At 40.0% G+C, this 21,554-nt stretch overlaps 1 protein-coding gene across 1 annotated transcript in view; it reads right to left on the bottom strand.

Annotated features, from left to right (window-relative positions):
- NUP160 (nucleoporin 160) overlaps positions 1 to 21,554 on the bottom strand; it is a 62,094-nt gene that overhangs the window by 3,358 nt on the left and 37,182 nt on the right. The window contains exons 20-34 of the mRNA XM_070727804.1: positions 15,391 to 15,547; positions 15,085 to 15,154; positions 14,688 to 14,786; positions 13,060 to 13,179; positions 12,832 to 12,927; positions 12,644 to 12,738; positions 11,082 to 11,178; positions 10,893 to 10,998; positions 8,896 to 9,056; positions 3,944 to 4,004; positions 3,361 to 3,471; positions 2,862 to 2,985; positions 1,820 to 1,921; positions 588 to 729; positions 244 to 369 (exon numbers count right to left, since the gene is read on the bottom strand). Of these exons, the coding sequence (XP_070583905.1) occupies positions 244 to 369; positions 588 to 729; positions 1,820 to 1,921; positions 2,862 to 2,985; positions 3,361 to 3,471; positions 3,944 to 4,004; positions 8,896 to 9,056; positions 10,893 to 10,998; positions 11,082 to 11,178; positions 12,644 to 12,738; positions 12,832 to 12,927; positions 13,060 to 13,179; positions 14,688 to 14,786; positions 15,085 to 15,154; positions 15,391 to 15,547 (1,667 nt within the window). The remainder of the gene's footprint in view (positions 1 to 243; positions 370 to 587; positions 730 to 1,819; positions 1,922 to 2,861; positions 2,986 to 3,360; positions 3,472 to 3,943; positions 4,005 to 8,895; positions 9,057 to 10,892; positions 10,999 to 11,081; positions 11,179 to 12,643; positions 12,739 to 12,831; positions 12,928 to 13,059; positions 13,180 to 14,687; positions 14,787 to 15,084; positions 15,155 to 15,390; positions 15,548 to 21,554) is intronic.

Below are 21,554 nucleotides of genomic sequence, written 5' to 3'. Positions count from 1 at the left end.
GTTTGATACAAATTGCAAATTTGGCTTCCTCCCCCCAAAAACCCATGTCCATTTCTCTCTTCCCCAATCAAGACCACAAGCATGTCTGAATTATACTTCAATTCAGCCATATTCTAACAAATAGGCAGATACAATTTTTTAAAGGCTCTACTGCAATAAGATGCTTTCATTATGGACTATTTTATTACATTTAATCATTTATTCCATTTAAAGGGAAAGGATGACAGGACAAATCCCATGTACCTCAATCCCAAAGTAATCATGTCCTTTCCCAAGTAAGGCATCCACGTACTCCAACACCAAATCCACAGCTTCTTCTAGGAGATCATAATTCAAATAGAGTCGGAGAAGTTCAGCAGCATCTGCCTTCTGTAGAGGAACAAGTAGAAGTCATCAGACATGAACTACCATTGGTTGCTTTAAGTTAAAGCAATACTCTCCTTATATAAGGATCAATTAATTCCATGTAGTTTGAACCAGAACATGTTTGTTCTGGTAAAGATATTGATGGGCTAGAGTAGAGAAAAAGCCAATTTGACACCCCTGCTTTAGCCCAAATGGATTTTGTACAAACTGGAATTATTTACTTTGTAGCTGTTGATAAGCCAGTTAGGTAAGGGAACACCATGCGACAACAACTTATTGATTACACAACGGTGGTATGGGCTATTCTCTGACTTGTACTTCTCCAGGTAGGAGGCTAAGAGACGCCAAGCTTCATCTGTTGCGCTGCAATAAATAATTGGAATATATTTATTATATTATTAATGCTATATCTCTTTTTTTTCTAAATATGCACATGTTTGTGGCTGTGAGCATACACTTTTCCTCAACGTTTTTGGGTATCATGTTTCCAAATTAACACAATTTTTGTACTGTTCTAGAATTTAACACATACTGCTTTGTTTGCTTTTAAGGTATTAAGTGTAATTTTGAGGTGAATATTTTTGTCTCTGTAAATGATTTAACAGTTTTATGAAGGCTCTTTAAGAGTTATGATTCAGTTATAAGGCCCAACTATTTTTAAATATTAGTCACAGAATCACACCGGACTAAAGCCTGGATAGTTGCAAGAACAGAGGAAGACAACCCTGATGTCTACCCAACATGCACCAGTTCCAATGAGAACTTTTCCTTCTATCTGCTATTTTTGTCATAGTAGGTAGAAGGCTAAGTTTACTTTTTGCCAATCCCAATGTATTCCTGTGCTCTTTATTTTGCATTAGATAACAAATATTACTATTGGTGCCATTTAAACTGGATTTGTTCTAAATTCATGTAACCTGACTTGGCTACCTTAGTACATCCTGCACAATTTCTCCAGTTAATTTTAAAGATTCGCTCTCTATGATTTCTTTCCTTCTTTTTAGTTTTCTTTTCTGCTTTACTTATCTATTTCTTAGAATGAACCATCTTTTCCCTAAACCATTTGTTCAGATTTTTACATAAATGTTAGCAACAAAGGATCACAACGCATTCTATTAAGTTTTGAGCTTAATGTTACAAGATTTAAAGAATAAAAAAGTGGTATGGGGTGCTCCCTCTGCCTTTTAAAACTTTGCAATTATTCCTTTTAACTTTGTTTTAACATGGTTTTTAACTTGTATTTAACTACAGCTTTTATATCATTTTATTCTTTTATCTGTAAACCGTCCAGACTCCAGACACATGCAAAAAAAAAGAATCATTCCTCAAAAAAGTTTCACAAAATTTGTTTGGTTATGAGTGATACAGAACAATCTTAAATGGAACAATATTTTATTAGTAAGAATGTTATTTTCATGCAAATTTATGAGATCACCATTTAAATACACTTTACCTATTCTTCTTGGTTGTAATGACTGATGACAACTGATTTGCAGCAAGCCAATCCCATGCCTCTGCCAAAACTGCTTCCCCTCCGAACTGAAGTTTAATACACCTAGAGCATATGCAATTAAGCAAAGTATATAAAACTAATATTTCAAAAACTTTTGCTTTTTTTTTTTGCCAAAGGAACAGAGATCTAGATCATTCCATATTATGAAGATGATTATCCTGAGAAACAACAAAATCCAAGTCCAGTTGTCTTAAGGGATTTTATTTTTTCTAATGGTCAAATCTGAACTTAATACTGGTTTCATCAGTAGGAGGACTCTCTATTTTAAATCATTTTCATTTATTATTTTGATGTGATGAGATATGAATTTCTCAGATGATTGGATCAACTTATCTGTCCATCAAATAATAATAATAATAATAATAATAATAATAATAATAATTATTATTATTATTATTATTATTATTATTATTATTTATTAGATTTGTATGCCGCCCCTTTTTCCCCCACTGTTCATAGGCATTTCCTTCCTTAAAAGTACTGTAAATATCAAATCTACCAAGGTTAATAAGTTGAATTCATCTTACCTGATCATCATACATTCACGTTTTCATAAACACAAATGGTTCCCCCCTCCAAAAAAGACACCCCCATTCCAGGCCATTGTCAGCATGATACAAAAGAATGATCCCAGTAACAAATCCTTCTCAACTTCCATAAATGTTTCATCAAATGACAATGACCCCAACTATGGATATAAAGTGTATCCACTGAATTTACACTAGATACACTACATCAACTAACCAAACAAATCATATTGCAATTCAGTATGACATCCTATTCTCTTCCTTTATCTCATAATATCCTTCCTTCCCTTCCAGCCCCTGGCAGAGTTCACTTTACAGGCAAAGGAAATTTATAATGTTTGTTTGCAACTGAAATAAGAGGAACTGTTTTAAATATACAAAATTTAAAAATTAAGAAATATTCAACAATTGCAGCATTCATACTCCACAAAGAACCCCAATAATTTGTCACGTACTTGAAAGCAAGACCCTCAAACACAGGTCTTAAGGAAAGCTTGTAAGTCTGGCAGAGAGAAATAGCTGTGTCGAAGAGGCCAGCCTGCACCAATAGGGTAACTAACTCCTTGGGGGATGAGTTTCCTGGAAAGATAATAAATCTGCCAATTAACAAATGTGGTATGTTTCAATATGTAACTATACATTCTAACAGTATGGTTTCAGAAATGAAATTATTTTATTTGAACTTTTACAGATACAAAATTAAATACATCATATACCCACACTGTATATAAGAGCCAGATATTCATTTAATAAAATGCTATGTTGCATACATAACAACACCCATAACGATAGTGTTGTATGAGTCACAAAGATTATAATTTTACATTAGAGAATACCTATCCAGAGACTCAATAAAAGGTTTCAATAGGACTTTTGCCAAGCTACTAACATCTAAGCTTGTAAACTAAACTGTTTATTGCTAGAGGGCTATTAATATATGTATTCCAATGTTACCTGTAATAGCAGCTGATGTTGGGTCATGTTGTGCCAAAGTTAACCGTATGTGAGCCAACATACATTCTTTTTCTAAGTCCTGTAGCTCCAAGATTTCAATGTGACTGCCCGCTGTGTCAAATATATATATTACTTCATTATAATAAATTTAAAACAATCTAGACCATGAATAACATAATTCAGAATTGAAATAATGATTTCATTAATTTGCTTCCAAAGAGTTTAGAAAAAGCTTTTGATTTGATAAGTTAGGTTTTTCACACCATCTTTTTATCCTTGTTACCAAAAAAAAGAAGCTATCATTGGCATACCTTCCTTTATTCTATTATCCATAAATAATAACTCTGAAAAACACAGGAAACCTTAAATCCCAAACCTCTTTAGTTCCCTAGACCAGTTCTTAAATTTTTGGAGATTTTTGCCTGTTCTTCTCCTACAACAGGTCAAGGATGTGTAAGCTTCTGAATCAATATTGTATGGTACAGAACCATGTAACCCAGACCCGCATACAAAAATTACATAACGTAGCTAGCTTGGAAAAACAAATTTGTAATTAGTCATAATAAAATAGTACATAACTTACTTGGAGCAGCAGTACATTCTCCATCGTGATTTCTTTTGGGGGATGCTCCTGGACGTTCATACTAGAATCAAACAGAATAAGCATTCAACCTCTACAGCATCTTCAATATGCATTATGAAAATTATTTATTTCTTCCATTATTTCATATGCTTCATTGCATAACCTTATACTCAGTGAACTAGGTCTTCCTATCCATTGTATTCACGTTCCTTTTAACTACAAAGGTGATAATTTTCATGCCATACTAGTGATTGGCAAAACCTTGAAAATACATCAGTAATTGCCCAAGAGGTTCAGGTAACTTTTTCTCTCCTAAGAGGGTGGAAATGTCGGTGTGTCTTATACACCAAGTACAGCAATTTTTGCTGTCCTGAAGTCCTGCCCCCGCATCCCATTTTTGCAAAAAATGGGCCAGTTTTTCACAAAAATTGGTGTGTTTTTGCCTTCTAATGACCCCATCTAGCATGACTGGCAGAGGAATTCTTGAAGTTAAGTCCACTAGTCTTAAAGCTGTCAGGATTTAAGAATCCTGGGTTAGGGATGCAAGGATCTTCAAGCTTGGCAAGTCTAGTCCTTGATTTATGACTAGAATTGGGACTGAAATTTCTGTCGCTAAGCAGTGCAGATATAATGCCAATGTAATGACTGACTACATTGCTTGGCATCGTCCATCCCTGCAGTCCCAGATGCTATCATTAAGTGAGACAATGTCACTGTCAGTGGTGATGCAATTTCCTGCCAGCAAAGAGGAAGCTGGCAGGAAGTTGTAAGTCCAGACCTGTTGGCAAGTTGCTGTTAGCAGCTGGGAGAGAGATTGAAAAGTGCCATGCAGGATGTGGAGGATGCATAGTGGTGAAAAGTAATATTGAAGGTAACATTGAAAAGCGACCATGGAGAAGGTGTGTAGTATTCCTTGCGCGGATCAAAGGTCATATGGATGGGCACGCCCAGATGTGACGGAAAACCACACACGGAATACTTATTTATTAAGTTCGCATTAAGTTAGCATGAGTTTTGCTCAGGCTTTGCAATTACAGATTTCTGGGTAGGCCTGGAAGGTTCAGGGAAAGTTCATGTTCTCAGAAACGGACAGTTTTGAATGAGATCATGAGAAAGGATGGGAGTTCTGGCTGGCACCATTAAGCACATTCTTTTACCTAGCTTTTCACAAGCTTTCTGTAAACATCTATGCTATACCTGCAGCCTTATCTATGATGTTGGCAGGCTCATGAATTACAGCATCATTTAGAACTGTGCATGCGTATTAGCTGCATTAGGTCATAGAAAACAGATTATTATAAAGGGTGCTGTGTGAAATAAGTTAGCATACAGTTAGGATTAAGAAGTTAGCAGACAAAGATGGTACAATAAAATATGATACAGAAGGAAAGGCAGACATTGTGTATAATTTTTATAAAGATCTATATGCTAAAGATAATGTTAGCGAAGATGAAGTCTTTAATTATTTACAAGCTTCAAAATTACCACAAATAACAGAAGACCAACAGGCCATCATGGATGGACCAATAACAATGGAAGAACTCCTAACAACAATTAAAAAACAGAAAAGCAATAAGGCCACTGGCCCAGACGCTATACCAGCAGAATGGTACAAGACAGAAAATGAAACAATAAGAAACCACATGTTAGAAACTTTCAATCTATGTAGACTTGAGGGCAAAATTCCTAAATCTTGGTCAGAATCACTAACAACTTTAATACACAAACCAGGCACAGACCCAGAAAAAATTAAAAATTATAGGCCCATATCATTATTAAATGTAGATTACAAGATATTTATTGCTATTTATGCAGACAGACTCAAAAGAGTTATAAATGGAATAATACATCAAGATCAAAATGGGTTTCTACCAGGGAGACAAATTAAAAATAATCTTAGAACAGTAATAAACACACTAGAGTATTATGAACAATATCCAGGCAAGACAGCATCTTTAATGTTTCTAGACGCCCAAAAGGCCTTTGATAACGTCAATTGGATATTCATAAAAATGCAATTAAACAAAATGAGATTTGGCCCAAAATTTGTTAACTTAATAGATACTATATATTCAAAACAAACAAACAACATAATATTGAACAATAATCAATTACCAACACTTGATATAAATAAGGGAGTTCGTCAAGGTTGTCCTATATCACCATTGCTATTTATTATGATTCTTGAAACTCTATTAATTAAAATAAGAGCGGATCCTAAAATAAAAGGTTTAACTGTAGGAGATGAAACTTATAAAGTTCAAGCTTTTGCAGATGATTTAACGTTTATAATTGAAGAACCGATAACAACAGTTCCTACTTTACTGCAAGCTATTGAACAATATGGAAAGGTAGCAGGTTTAAAGATAAACAAAAGTAAAACACATTTTTTAACTAAAAATATGAGCAAAACACAAGAAATCAAATTAGAAAGTATCTCTGGAATAAAGACTGTTAAAAAAGTAAAATACCTAGGAATAAATCTATCAGCGAAAACAATAACATTAAAAAATGATAATTATACAAAATTACTAACAGAAATTAAAAAAGATTTAGTAATGTGGAATAACTTGAAAATATCATTTTTAGGAAGAGTTGCAACAATTAAGATGAATATTCTACCCAAGGTTTTATTTCTCTTCCAGGTAATTCCAATAAATCCAGGGGGAATCTTTTTTTAAACTTTGATAAACCTAGTTAAAAAATTTATATGGCAAGGGAAAAAAGCAAGGATAAAAATAAATTGTCTAGAAGATATCAAAGAAAGAGGAGGATTTGGCCTTCCAAATTGGAAATTATATTATCAGGCTGCCGCATTAACATGGGTTAGAGATTGGATAACTCTAGAGAACAAAAGAATATTAAACTTAGAAGGACATGATCTCATGCTTGGATGGCATGCATTTGTATGGTACGACAAGGAAAAAAATCACTCATATTTTAAAAGGCACACATTAAGGAAGTATCTACTAGAAGTTTGGAAAGACATAAAGAAAAATCACTTCTTAAATATCCCAGAATGGCTTGCCCCCCTAGAAGCAATAACACATCCAAAATCCATAAAAGACAAGAAAATATCTTACAGATATAAAGAACTATTAAATGACCAGATGAAGCTGAAATCTAGGAATAAATTACAAGAGGAAGGGATAATAATAGATTGGTGGCATTATGCCCAGATTCGATCTAGATACCAGAAGGATAAAACTCTTTATATTTTTAATAAAAGTAAAAATCTGTTAAGCAATCTAATTACTACTAATCCAATAAAAATGATAGGGAAAATATATAAATTCCTCATTGCTCATAAAAACATAGAGTTGACTTTAAAAGATACTATGATAAGATGGTGTAGAAATATTGGCAAGGAAATAGACATAGACACATGGGAGAAAGTTTGGATTAACAACTGGAAAATGACCAAATCAGTTTCATTAAAAGAAAACCAAATCAAAATGTTCTATAGATGGCATCTCCCACCAAATAGGATAGCAAAAATGTTTCCTAAAACATCCCCATTATGCTGGAAATGTAAGGATATAGGAACCTATTACCATCAATGGTGGACATGTGGTAAAGCTAAAATATACTGGAAGATGATAGAGAAAATATTAAAAGAAATAGTAAAGCAAGATATAGATAATACCCCGGAATTCTACTTATTAGGAGTTACCAATCAGATTTTCAAGAAAGAAATTCTTTACTTAATTATACACATATTAACTGCGGCCAGAATAATATATGCGCAAAATTGGAAGGGGGAGGAAATCCCCAAGGAAGAAGAAGTTATAGTTAAAATATTAGAATGCGCTGAAATGGACATGATGACAAGACGATTAAATGATCAAGAAGATACTAAATTTTATGAAACATGGAACAATGTTTATAAATGGATAGATAAGAAAAAATAAGATATATAAATTTATTTTTAGTTAATTTTTTGTATTTGTTTTTACCTAGGTGATAACAATATCAATATTAGTTTAAATGTATTTTTTGATGATTATGATATAGTAGTTTATGTATAAGTAACATATTAAGAATTTTGGTTTATATACGGACAGTAGTTGATTTGTTTGATGATTATGATATAGTAGTTTATGTATAAGTAACATACTAAGAATTTTGGTTTATATACGTATAGTAGTTGAAATTAGTTTAAATGTTTTGTTTGATGATTATGGTATATTAGTATAGTAGTTAAAACTACATTAAAGGTATCTTTTGATGACTATGTTATATTAGTCTACGTATAAGCAATATATTAAGAATTTTACCTAATATTTACATTGTACTTAAGATTTGTAAAACCTTAACCCAACAATTACTAGACCTTTTAACATTTAACATATATTCAATTATGTATTCTTTTTCTGTACTTGAATGTATACTTTCAAAAGAAGCGGGGGAAATGCACCCCCACTTTATGTTTAATGTTTGTATGTGTGTCTGTTTATTTCAAGAAAATTAAAAAAAAAATTTAAAAAAAAAAGGATTAAGAAGTTAGCATACGTATACGTTTTAGGATAAGTTAGGATAAGTTTGATTATTTTGCTTCTTTTGGCTTCACGGCCTTTTTCTACTAATAAAGTAAGGCCTTTGGATTTTTTCACCCTCTGATGCTCTTTGTCTATTATTGAATCTACGGCAATTCAATCAGGGTGCGTAGAATCTCTGACAATCTGATGAGAATCAGTTGCTTAGCCTGAAGGAATATTATCTTGACTATTCCAATATTGGTCACCTATTGGTCTATTTCCAATGAAACAGTATTTGTAGACAGTGTATTTGCCCCTTCCGTTACTAAGATTTATTATGAAATAATTACCACATGGAGATTTAAAAGTAGCAACCAAGGTTGCTGAAACCTTAAATATGCTTATACACAGCAACAAGAACCTATTCAGAGAGAGAAACCCATAGTGAAATTAAATCCTGAAAAAGTTTCTTACCACAGCACCGGAAGCTGGTTGCACTATCCATGCATACTCGGGGCGAATCAGCCGTAAACAGTTAATAGCAGCAAGGTAACAGTTTGCTTGTTTCTGTAATCCAGGAAGAGTGCGAACTTCCCTGCCAAGGCGCATTCCATACTCAAACATTACTGTTCCAGCTGAGGAAGGAAACAGACCCATCCATCAGAACAAGAGCTCTCCTATGCCTGGCACCTATCATTTTCAGATCAGAAAAAAAATATGGCAACAACAAAGAATAGAACTAGCTTGAAGAGCTTACGACAAAAAGGGGTGTCTATTCCAAATTAAATCCTTCACATATTAAAAGAACAGAAACTAAACACAGGAGATATTTGTAACTGCAAGAGCTGACCACCTTAAAACGTCAGTTTCTAAATCTAAGAGGACAAACACAAACTGTACTTTTCCAGTTCAAATATAAGAGAAGAACTAATTGATATAAATGTGAAAGAGAGAACGAAAGAAAATATCCCACAAACCTGCAAATTTATTTAATTTGCATTTCACCTTTATTATTTTTGTAGAACAACTGAAGACAACAAACGTGTCTAATACTCTTTCCTGCAATTGTGTCAGCAATAAACAACCCTGTGAGATGAGTTGGGCTGAAAGAAAGTGACCAGCCCAAGATCACCCACCCAACTGGCGCTCACGGCTAAGGTGGGACTAGAACTCACTATCAAACTTTTTTTTTAATCAGGACAACCTGGCCTACCCAGATATGGGACAGAACACACTGCTTCCGCTTTCAAGCAAGTACTTGAACCTGAGCAGTACAGCAAAGAGCACCAACAATGTACTTGTCTTCTCTGCTTAATTTGGGTATAAACAGACCAAAGAAGAAAACAGGCTTATCTAGGCTCCACTGCCTGAGACAAGAATATTCATCAAAGCAGTGGAAACATTCTAAAAGACCTATTGGGGCAAATCAAGATTAGAACAGCTTGAGGAAATATTTGATAGTACTGCATAAGTTTTGTCTGGGTCAAAAAACATTTCTTAAATTTCCAGGCCATTAATGATGGTGGCTGGGACTGACCAATGCTGGTTAAAGTCTAATTAAACTGTTCAAAACCTGGTATCCACTACGTGGGGGCAGGAAAAGGGGGAAATAAATAAGTCATTGGTGAGTTTTAGAAGTTTCTCCTAAGCATAAACATTGCAAAACTTTAGTCTCAGATTCTCCCATGAATTGTTGATCAAATCAGAGATGCATGTGAAGATCTTTTGCATTCTATACTTTGCTACAATTAAAGGTTAAGACAAATAAGGAAAATGTAGGGGAAAGACACACAGGAAAAATCGTTGAACAGAAGTTAGTAACAACACCCACACCTGCCAACTCTCGAACTACAGGATCTACAACTGTCCTTTTGTACAACTGCATTTAGGAAATCTGTGTCTAACAAATGAAACCACCCTCTAACAATTATTAAATACAGCATGGACATCAGGAGTGGGTTCTGGATCCTTTTGCTTCTGGTTTGTTCAGGGCTGCACTGTGTGCAGGCGCCCCAGCAACAATCAAAAAATGGCTTCTGCGCATGTGCAGAAGCAAAATTCAAGATGGTGGCACTCACAGAGACACTGACAGAACCAGCTCTGTGACATCATCGCCAAGTTACTAACGGTTCTAAAGAACCGTTTAGAACAGTGTGGAACGCAACTCTGTTACACAAAGTAGACTGATATAAATTTAACATGACATTTTTTAAAGGTTATTGTTGGTTTTATTGGGTTTTGATACCCTGTTTTCCCCAAAATAAAGACATCCCTAATAAGCCCAATCAGGCTTTTGAGTGCATGACAATAAGGCCAAGCGATTATTTTAGGGTTCAAAAAAATATAAAACAGGGTCTTGTTTTCAGAAAAATACAATAATATATAACTTAATAGGATTATCCTTTGGGTAAGTTATTACCTTTTAAACAAAAATGAATAAATGAGGCAACATTTCTATATATCTTTCATACCTTTTCGGTAATTATGACGATAAATATGGAAAGCATATAGCAGTTCGTAGTAATTATGTGTCATTAGATCTACTGCCCGAGCACGATATTCAATTATTCCCACAACCTGTAAAATAAATAATATTTATCAAACATAGCAAAATGTTTTGTGTAATTTTATCTTGATACTAAGGAGAATTGATTATATACCTCATTATGAAGATTCACATACGGAAACTCCACAAGATCCTGCAATTGGGAGCGTTCACAGAGAACTACTACTAGTTGTCGTAAACAATCCAGTTGCCTAGAAAAGAAAATGTTTTTCTCCTCTTAAGCATTGAGATGAAGCAAAGGTTCATAAACAAATTTATCTTACAATCAACCTCTCTATAAGCAACAGGTCTAAAATAGGCAGAGATGTACAAGCCGGCATTACACATACTGTACACACAAAATGCAATTCTGATTATAAAAGCGACTTCTATTTAAGTATTTTCATTTACACACTGCTAGTTCTTTCACAAAAAGAGATGTAAAACATCAATCAAGGCATAGAATAAAATAGTCATGATTTTATGTAAACAACCCTTTAAATAAATACAGTGATCCCCCGGGTATTGCGCTCCCGATGATTGCGAAACGGCTATATGGCGATTTTTTAACCCGGAAGTAAAAACACCATCTGCGCAAGCGCGCCCTTTTTTTCTATGGGCACGCATGCGTAGATGGCGCCGGGCAGATCAGCTGCTGGGCGGCTTCCTTGGGTCTTCCCCTGTTTGCCGCTCGCCCGCCCTTCGCCCGGCCACCTGCCGTTCGCCCGGCTCGCCCGCCGTTCGCCCGGCCACCCGCCCTTCGCCCGGCTCGCCCGCCCTTCGCCCGGCCACCCGCCCTTCGCCCGGCTCGCCCGCCCTTCGCCCGGCCACCCGCCGTTCGCCCGGCTCGCCCGCCCTTCGCCCGGCCACCCGCCGTTCGCTCGCTGCTCGCCCGGCCACCCGGGTTCGTTTGGCTTTGGGACATGCCGGCGGCGACGTTTTAAATCAGCCGCGCAGTTTACCAACTGAGTCCCGAAGTCAAAGGCGAACTTTGGGACTCAGTTGGGAAGCCGCGCGGCTGTTTTAAAACGTCGCCGCCGGCATGTCCCGAAGCCAAACGAACCCGGGTGGCCGGGCGAGCAGCGAGCCCGCCCTTCGCCCGGCCACCCGCCCTTCGCTCGCTGCTCTCCCGGCCACCCGGGTTCGTTTGGCTTCGGGACATGCCGGCGGCGACGTTTTAAAACAGCCGCGCGGTTTACCAACTGAGTCCCGAAGTCAAAGGCGAACGTGGGCGTGGGCGACAGGAAAACCCCAATCTTCGGCTCCTCGCTGCTGGGAAGTAAAAACACCATCTGCGCATGCGCAGATGGTGTTTTTACTTCCGCAGCGCTACTTCGCGAAAACCCGCTCGTTGCGGGGGGTCCTGGAACGGAACCCTCGCAATGATCGGGGGATCACTGTAATTCTGTTTCCCTTAAAACGGGGCATGAAGAGGAATTTGTGCAGTTGTTCCTGAACCATGATTAATGCTGTTTGTTTCTCCATTAATGACCGAATTTTCACTTTTTCTGCAAAACAGATCCAGCTTTTTTGATAAGAACTAAAGAAAATGAAAATTCAATAGCTCTCCTATAGGCTCTATACATAAGATCATGGTTTATAAGCAGCTATTATTACAAAATTATAAAATTATGCATAAATAATCCATAGCGGTGACTGGAAGATATATCTCATTACCTGCTTGGATCTGGATTATGGGTCAAAGCTTCATATGCTTGACTATTATGTCCTAAATCTAAATGATGCTTGAAAATGCAAGTCCTCAGGGTAGCCTGCAATATAAATACAGAAGTTATGATGACCCAGAATCACTTAAAACAAAATAGTTTGGTGGTATGAGGCAACTAGGCATTTTGGCCTCCTACCTGACTTCGCCAATCATCTGCTGCTTCAGTGATTGCCAAAGTAGCCAGCTGAATGATCAATTCAGGAAGACCTATCGTGTCTAAGAGGCGCAAAACCTAGAAAGAGAGAGAGAGAGAGAGTATTCGGCCACTAATGTTTTACTTTCACTCTTTGTTTATACTGTAAAGACATGCAGTAATTGCAAGGACAGATGAGATCGTGTTACTTTTGCTCAGTAACAAAAATACCTTATCGTAGTATTGTAGCTGTGGAGTAGAAGCCATTTCTACCTCTTCGGATCTAATTAGTCTGTCTAAAAACTCTTCTTTTCCAACTTCCGAGGCAGCTTGACAGAAACAGTCCAGGGCCTGTAGGAAAAACAGAAGCCATAAAAAGTATTATCAACTATTACAAAATTAGCTGTAAAAATTAGTCAATCTCATATACATTTGTTACCGAACATTACTGTATTTTTCAGAGTATAAGACGCACTCCCACCAAAAGAGGGTGAAAATTTGGGTGTGTCTTATACACTGAATGTGGCCCTGCCCTCCCTCACCCTTTGACAATCTGCCTCCCAGCAATTTGCTTCCTTGCAGCAAACAGCCTGTTTCAGTTTCAGCTTCAGCACTGTCTGATTAACACAAGCAGCTGATTGGCTTCTGGACCATCAGCTGTTTCAAGAGCTGCAGGGATTGCCATTGCCTATTGCTGCCTCCCCACATGCAGAGGCAGATTTTTTTTCCCCTTGTGTTAATCAGGCGGTGCTGAAGCTGAAATGGGCTGTTTGCTGCAAGGAGGCAAATTGTAGGAGACAGATTGTTTTTTCTTGTTTTCCTCCCCAAAAATACGAATTTTTACGTATTTTTCCTCCTGAAAAATACGATACTTCTTAGAACACAGTCCACCAACCATAGACATGCATAGTGTTTCAACCCTCTGAATTCCAATACAGGTAGTCCCTGACTTATGACGTCGATCCATTCCTACGGGGCGTCGTAAGCCGAATTTCCGTGTAAGTCGGAATACTGTATTCTGATTTACATGAACAGAGGCGACGGGACCAACAGCCGGTCCTTCTCGGTGCTGCATTGCTGCAGCCTCCGAGGCCGCCCACCGCAGAGATCCCCTTACCTGAACGGAGGCGGAAATGCAGCGCCAAGGACCGGCGGTTGGTTCCTTGAAGCTGCCACCACCACCACCATCACAACCGTTTGGGCAGAGGGATCTCCACGCTTGGTGACAGTGGAGGCTCTGAGGCCGCCCACCGCGGAGATCCCCTCGCCCAAACGGAGGGGATTTCCGCCTCCGTTCCGGCAAGGGGATCTCCACGGTGGGTGGTGGCGGTGGCTCTGAGGCCGCCCACTGCGGAGATCCCCTTGCCCGAACGGAGGCGGCAATGCAGAGCCGAGAAGGACAGGCTGTTGGTCCCTTAAAGACACCGCCGCCTCCATTCGTGCGAGGGGGTCTCCGAAGCTGTCGCCCACCGCGGAGACCCCTTCGCCCAAATGGAGACGGCGGCGGCAGCGGTGGCTTCGAAGCTGTCCCTGGGTCGTCGTAACGACAAAACGTCACACATCGGGGACAACGTAACCCCAGGACTACCTGTACAGTCCCTTTTTTTTAAAAAGCAAACAAACTTCTCTTTAGGATAGTTTTGATATAGAATTAGGATATGTAGATGATATGAAGAGGTTGATAATTATGCAGTCAACCCTTTTCTTTTTTGGATGATTTGTTTTAAATTAGATAGACCGACATTGATCAAAACCTTCAAAAATATCTTAGAATCTTTTCTTGAAGGCAATGATTAATTGCAAACCAACCTGAATACAACTTAGTATTTTTGAAAGGACATTTTAAAACATAAATTTACCTTGTGTTCTTCTCCTGTAACAAGGTAGCAATGTCCCATCATAAAGCGGCATGATCCCACATTCACATGACACCAAGGTTCCAGCAAACGAATATATTCCTGATATACAAATATAGCAATTAGACAGAGAAAAGTTAATCTTACTTTTTATTGGATTTAACTAATTATCTCTCACTAAAATACAATTAAACATGACTGTGCTACCAGTGCTACCAACTAACTAAACTGAAATTCAAGATTCAGCAAGCAAAATACAACTGGCATCAGCTGAAAGGAAGATAAAGACATTTTCAGTGATTATATCTATATAGCATTTTACTAATAACCAATTACATCAGTTACGTTGCTTGTTTTGTTTAAAAAATACTCGAAAGGCATTGCACATAAGAAATCTCACCTGCAACTGAGCATACTGACAAGCCCCCATTAAATATTCTGGGAAGAGAAAGTTAGGATTACTTGGCCATCTGAAAGCAACATAAGGAATATAGGACATATAAGACATTGACCCTCTGTATAAATTCAGAGCAAGCCTATGTATCTCCAGTATTGTTTCATTCAAAAAAATGAGTAAATATATTAATAATAAAATAGTACTATTTAAAATGCAAAAAGGAAGGAGAAAAAATGTGCAACGGAAACTAGGAAAACAATAAATAGCCAAACTTGATCAACCATATCTCATTCTCTGTTGAAAGGATACAAAAACTGCAGCAGGTAACTGGAAATTGCAGAAAACATTTGAGGCCAACTCAAACATGTTTCATCCAAGGCTGCATTAGACTGGAAGAGCTGAGCTATTATTTGTTTCCGGGCTCCTTCCTGAAAGAAGAGCTCCACAATTGTTTGAGGGCTTGACACTAGAAAAGATATGTTAATATATCGTAAAAATCAATAGAGTAATAACTTTCAGTTTATATTATTAGTTGCCAAAATTACTCTTCCAGATTAATTATTTTTCCATTCTATATTTTATTTTTGATAAAGCCATATGGGAAGGATTTTTATTTATTTCAAGAGTCTACCCAGAGGGGCGGCATACAAATCTAAATAATAATAATAATAATAATAATAATAATAATAATAATAATAATAATAATAAGTTCCACTGGAACTTGTGCCGGAACTACCATTTACCAGTGGCAAAGAATTGGTGGGATCATAAGCCCGAAAAAGTGGTCGAAAATGAGCAAGCAAAACTACTGTGGGACTTCCGACTTCAGACTGACCGAATTCTGAAGCATAACACATCAGACATTGTGATCGTGGAGAAAAAGAAAGTATGGATCATCGACTTTGCAATCCCAGGAGACAGCAGAATTGAAGAGAAGCAGCTAGAGAAATTAGTGAAATACGAAGATCTAAAAATCGAGCTGCAACGACTCTGGCATAAGCCAGTGAAAGTGGTCCCAGTGGTACTTGGCACGCTGGGCGCAGTGCCAAAGGATCTCAGCGGACATTTGAAAACCATTGGAATTGACAAAATCTCCATCTGTCAATTGCAAAAGGCCGCTTTACTGGGATCGGCAAACATAATTTGCCGCTACATCACGCAGTCCTAGGTGCTTGGGAAGCGCCCGACTGGTGATGAAATACGAAATCCAGCATAGTGATCTCGTTTGCTGTGTTGTACTGACATAATAAAATACAGTGATCCCTCGATTTTCGCGATCTCGTTCTTCGCGAAACGCTATATCGCGATTTTTCCCACCCGATGACGTCACTCTCTTCCTTCCTTTCTCATCTTCCTTTCTCTCTCTCTTTCTCTATCTTGCTTCTTCCTCTCTCACACTTTCTTCCTCCCTCTCTCATCTCTTTCTTTCCTTCTCTCTCTTTCACTATCTCTCCCCCTCTTGCTGGCGGGCGGGCGGGCAAGCGGGGGCATCAGCGAGGAAGATCCAGGGAAGGTTCCTTCGGCCGCCCAGCAGCTGATCTGCTCGGCAGCGCGGTAGCAGCGAGGAGCCGAATCGGGGTTTCCCCTTTGCGTGGGCGGCGGGGAAACCCCGATCTTTGTCTGCTCGCTGCTGCTGCGCTACCGAGCAGATCAGCTGCTGGGCGGCCGCAGCAGCAGCGAGCAGACGAAGATCGGGGTTTCCCCGCCGCCCACGCAAAGGGGAAACCCCGATTCGGCTCCTCGCTGCTACCGCGCTGCCGAGCAGATCAGCTGCTGGGCGGCCGCAGCAGCGAGCAGACAAAGATCGGGGTTTCCCCGCCGCCCACGCAAAGGGGAAACCCTGATTCGGCTCCTCGCTGCTACCGTGCTGCCGAGCAGATCAGCTGCTGGGCGGCCGAAGGAACCTTCCCTGGGTCTTCCCCGCTGCCCACGCAAACTCCACCATCTGCGCATGCGCGGCCATGAAAAAAAAGGGCGCGCATGCGCAGATGGTGTTTTTACTTCCGCAACCCTACATCGCGAAAAATCAATTATCGCGAGGGGTCTTGGAACGGAACCCTCGCGATAATCGAGGGATCACTGTAATAATAATAATAATAATAATAATAATAATAATAATAATAATAATATTTTTTTAAAAAGATAGGGCCCCCAACATGTGGCTGTGGCCCACAACTGGGCCATGAGCCTAATGGCCACCAGGCCATGCGCACAGCTCCATTCGAACGGTCTCTCATGGCCCCGCTTGCACAAATGTTGTTCAAATGGCATGGGTGATTGGGGTCTCATTCGTGCAGTTACTCGCTGCCTTCACTTGAGCGAGTGTCACCTCAAGGATCAGGGCCACTTGTGGCCCCACTGGAGTAGGCACTTGTGGTCCCACTCGTGTGAGCATTTTTATGGGGACTTGCGGCCCTACTTGCACAAGCAATGGGTGTTTGCATGTAGGCACATGTCTGCCTCTTCCACAAAACCATCTCCTTTCTCCCTTCCGCCAACCCAGAAAGATTGGGAAACTCTGCTTTAAGATACAGATAATCCTTGGGTTATGAGAGCAATTCGAACCTGTTGCTGCTGTTGCTAAGCATAACCATATAACTGCAACAATAACAATCTCAGCAATCTCAGTTGTCATCACAACTTTAAGACATGTGGCTAATTAAGCAGAAAGCAGTGTAAGTCCCAGGCAAGGATTGTGGGGGATGTCGCAAGTGGGGTGGGAGAAGCCAGGGAATGCCTTGGGAAGTCCAGCGCAAGCCAGGCAGGAGCTGGGGGAGGCCAGGAGACAGGAAGTGATGTAGTGTGTGCACAGGCACACAAATGGGTGCATTGCTTAGCATGACCACAGAAATGTCTCGGAAGGGTAATAGCATTGGGTTGGAAGGACGTGATAAAATGGAGAATGCAAAATTGGTACCGGTACATGGTGGATCATATTCATAGAAACATAGAAGTCTGACGGCAGAAAAAGACCCCATGGTCCATCTAGTCTGCCCTTATACTATTTTCTGTATTTTATCTTAGGATGGATATATGTTTATCCCAGGCATGTTTAAATTCAGTTACTGTGGATTTATCTACCACGTCTGCTGGAAGTTTGTTCCAAGGATCCACTACTCTTTCAGTAAAATAATATTTTCTCATGTTGCTTTTGATCTTACCCCCAACTAACCTCAGATTGTGTCCCCTTGTTCTTGTGTTCACTTTCCTATTAAAAACACTTCCCTCCTGGAACTTATTTAACCCTTTAACATATTTAAATGTTTCGATCATGTCCCCCCTTTTCCTTCTGTCCTCCAGACTATACAGATTGAGTTCATTAAGTCTTTCCTGATACGTTTTATACTTAAGACCTTCCACCATTCTTATAGCCCGTCTTTGGACCTGTTCAATTTTGTCAATATCTTTTTGTAGGTGAGGTCTCCAGAACTGAACACAGTATTCCAAATGTGGTCTCACCAGCATTCTATATAGCGGGATCATGATCTCCCTCTTCCTGCTTGTTATACCTCTAGCTATGCAGCCAAGCATCCTACTTGCTTTCCCTACTGCCTGATTGCACTGTTCACCCATTTTGAGACTGTCAGAAATCACTACCCCTAAATCCTTTTATTCTGAAGTATTTGCTAACACAGAACTGCCAATACAATACTCAGATTGAGGATTCCTTTCCCCCAAGTGCATTATTTTACATTTGGAAACATTTACATTTCAATTTGAGATTATGGATAAAAGGATGAATTCAGTTAATGAAACTGATTTGCGACAACTGATGGGACGATGGGACAAGGTAAGACAATATATGGTTAGTAGAATCCGAGACCAAACTATAAGGAATAAATTGGAATCACTTTGTAATATGTAAATAGAGGTATTGCTCTTGAATTAAAATGGTGTATACAGTAGAACCCCGACTTACGAGACTAATTGGTTCCGGAAGGAGGCTCGTAAGTCGGAACGCTCGTATGACGAAACATTGTTTCCCATAGGAAACAATGTAAAGTCAATTAATCCGTGCAACAACAAAAAACCCCGCTGCCGCCGAACGCGGAAGTTAGCGTTCGGCTTCAGGAGACAGCTGCGAAGCGGCGCGGGTGTTTTAAAACGTCGCAGCCGGCCTGGGGGGCTCGGGGGCTTGCCAGCACCCCCCCGAGCCCCCCAGGCCAGCTGCAACCTTTTAAAACACGCGCGCCGCTTCGCAGCTGTTTCCTGAAGCCGAACGCGGAAGTTAGCGTTCGGCTTCAGGAGACAGCTCCTTGGCGCTCGTATCCCGAATGTGAGCTCGGGAGGCGAACAAAAATGTCGCTCCCCTCCCAGCTCTTATCTCGAGTAGCTCGTAAGTAGAGCTGCTCGTATGTCGAGGTTGCACTGTATAAGAAACACTCCCAATCTGGTGGTGGGGTGTGAATGTTGTCTGGTGAAGGGCACCGATCACGGAGCACTTGTTCTATGTTGTGTGTGAGTTTTATATTATATTTCTCAAAATTAATAAAATAAAAATAATAATAATAATAATAATAAAAAGAAATGTATGAGAAGTATAAAAACACCAGAAAGGGGAGAGTGCCCTAGAAACACAAGACATACATGCAGAATGCGATGCAAGACAAGAAGTCCATAGTAAAAATAAACATTGTTTAATAAAGTTTAAAGGATCTCATCAGTTTTAACAATGATTTCTTAATGTATCTGATTAAGCAATCTAATAATCCCTGTTAACAGGAGATGTTCCTGAGGATTGGAGAATGGCCAGTGTTGTGCCTATCCACAAGAAGGGCAGTAGAGAAGAAGCTGGTAACTACAGGCCAGTTAGCTTGACATCAGTTGTAGTTAAAATGATGGAGACTCTACTCAAAAAGAGGATAAATCAGCATCTAAAAAACAATAACTTATTGGACCCAAATCAGCATGGCTTTACTGAAGGCAAATCGTGTCAGACTAATCTCATTGAGTTCTTTGACTATGTCACAAAGGTGTTGGATCAAGGTGGTGCCGTGGATATTGCCTATCTGGACTTCAGCAAAGCCTTTGATGCGGTTCCACATAAAGAGCTGATAGATAAATTAGTGAAGATTGGACTTAATCCCTGGATAGTTCAGTGGATTTCAAGCTGGCTGAAGCATAGACATCAGAGAGTTATTGTTAATGGCGAGTATTCTGAGCAGAGACAGGTTACAAGCGGTGTGCCACAAGGGTCTGTTCTGGGTCCTATTCTTTTTAATATGTTTGTGAGTGACATAGGGGAAGGTTTGGTAGGGAAGGTTTGCCTATTTGCCGATGACTCTAAAGTGTGCAATAGGGTTGATATTCCTGGAGGGGTCTGTAATATGGTAAATGATTTAGCGTTACTAGATAAATGGTCAAAGCAATGGAAACTGCAGTTTAATGTTTCCAAATGTAAAATAATGCACTTGGGGAAAAGGAATCCTCAATCTGAGTATTGCATTGGCAGTTCTGTGTTAGCAAAAACTTCAGAAGAGAAGGATTTAGGTGTAGTGATTTCTGACAGTCTCAAAATGGGTGAGCAGTGTGGTCGGGCGGTAGGAAAGGCAAGTAGGATGCTTGGCTGCATAGCTAGAGGTATAACAAGCAGGAAGAGGGAGATTGTGATCCACTTATATAGAGCGCTGGTGAGACCACATTTGGAGTACTGTGTTCAGTTCTGGAGACCTCACCTACAAAAAGATATTGACAAAATTGAACGGGTCCAAAGACGGGCTACAAGAATGGTGGAAGGTCTTAAGTATAAAACGTATCAGGAAAGACTTAATGAACTCAATCTGTATAGTCTGGAACAGTGTTTCCCAACCGATGTGCCGCAGCACCTGGGCGGGGCGCTGCCGGTACTTCCGTCCTGGGGCTCCCGCTCGCAGCTGTCCCCCGGCTCCTGCTCGATGCTGCGGTTTTCGGCGCTCTCCTGCTGGGCCCCAAAGAAGAAAGGCAGGAAGAAGGAGAGCTCCATTCTTCGCGCCTTTTTCCCGCCTTCCTTCTTTGGGGCCCAGCAGGAGAGCGCGGCATCGAGCAGGAGCCGGTTGACAGCTGCGAGCGGGAGCCCCAGGACGGAAGTACCGGCAGCGCCCCGCCCAGCTGGAGCTCCTCTGGCGTCGACGGCAAGTGTCCTTTGTGGCCCGGCGGGAGGGCACTGGCGATGGGAGTGGGGGGGGGCCCGCAGCGGCCACAGGCAGTCGCGGGGAGATGGCGGCGGTGAGAGGGAGCGCTCTCTCTCTCTCTCAGCTGACTGCAAGCGGGAGCCCTGACGGTGGCGGTTGGACGTGCTGCTAGACGTCGTACATGCTAGCGCTGCGGGCCTGGCATATACGGTGTCCAGCAGCACGTCCAGCTGCCGCCGTCAGGGCTCCCGCTTGCAGTCAGCTGAGAGAGAGAGAGAGAAAGAAAGAAAGAGAGACATATAAGAGGCAGAGAGAGAGAAAGAGAGACATAGCAAGAGAGGCAGAGAAAGAGAGACAGAGCAA

The sequence above is a fragment of the Erythrolamprus reginae genome, chromosome 1, assembly GCF_031021105.1.
Source record: "Erythrolamprus reginae isolate rEryReg1 chromosome 1, rEryReg1.hap1, whole genome shotgun sequence".
Lineage (NCBI taxonomy): Eukaryota > Metazoa > Chordata > Lepidosauria > Squamata > Dipsadidae > Erythrolamprus > Erythrolamprus reginae.
Note: the sequence above shows the minus strand (reverse complement) of the source record. Positions and strands in the feature narration are given on the sequence as shown.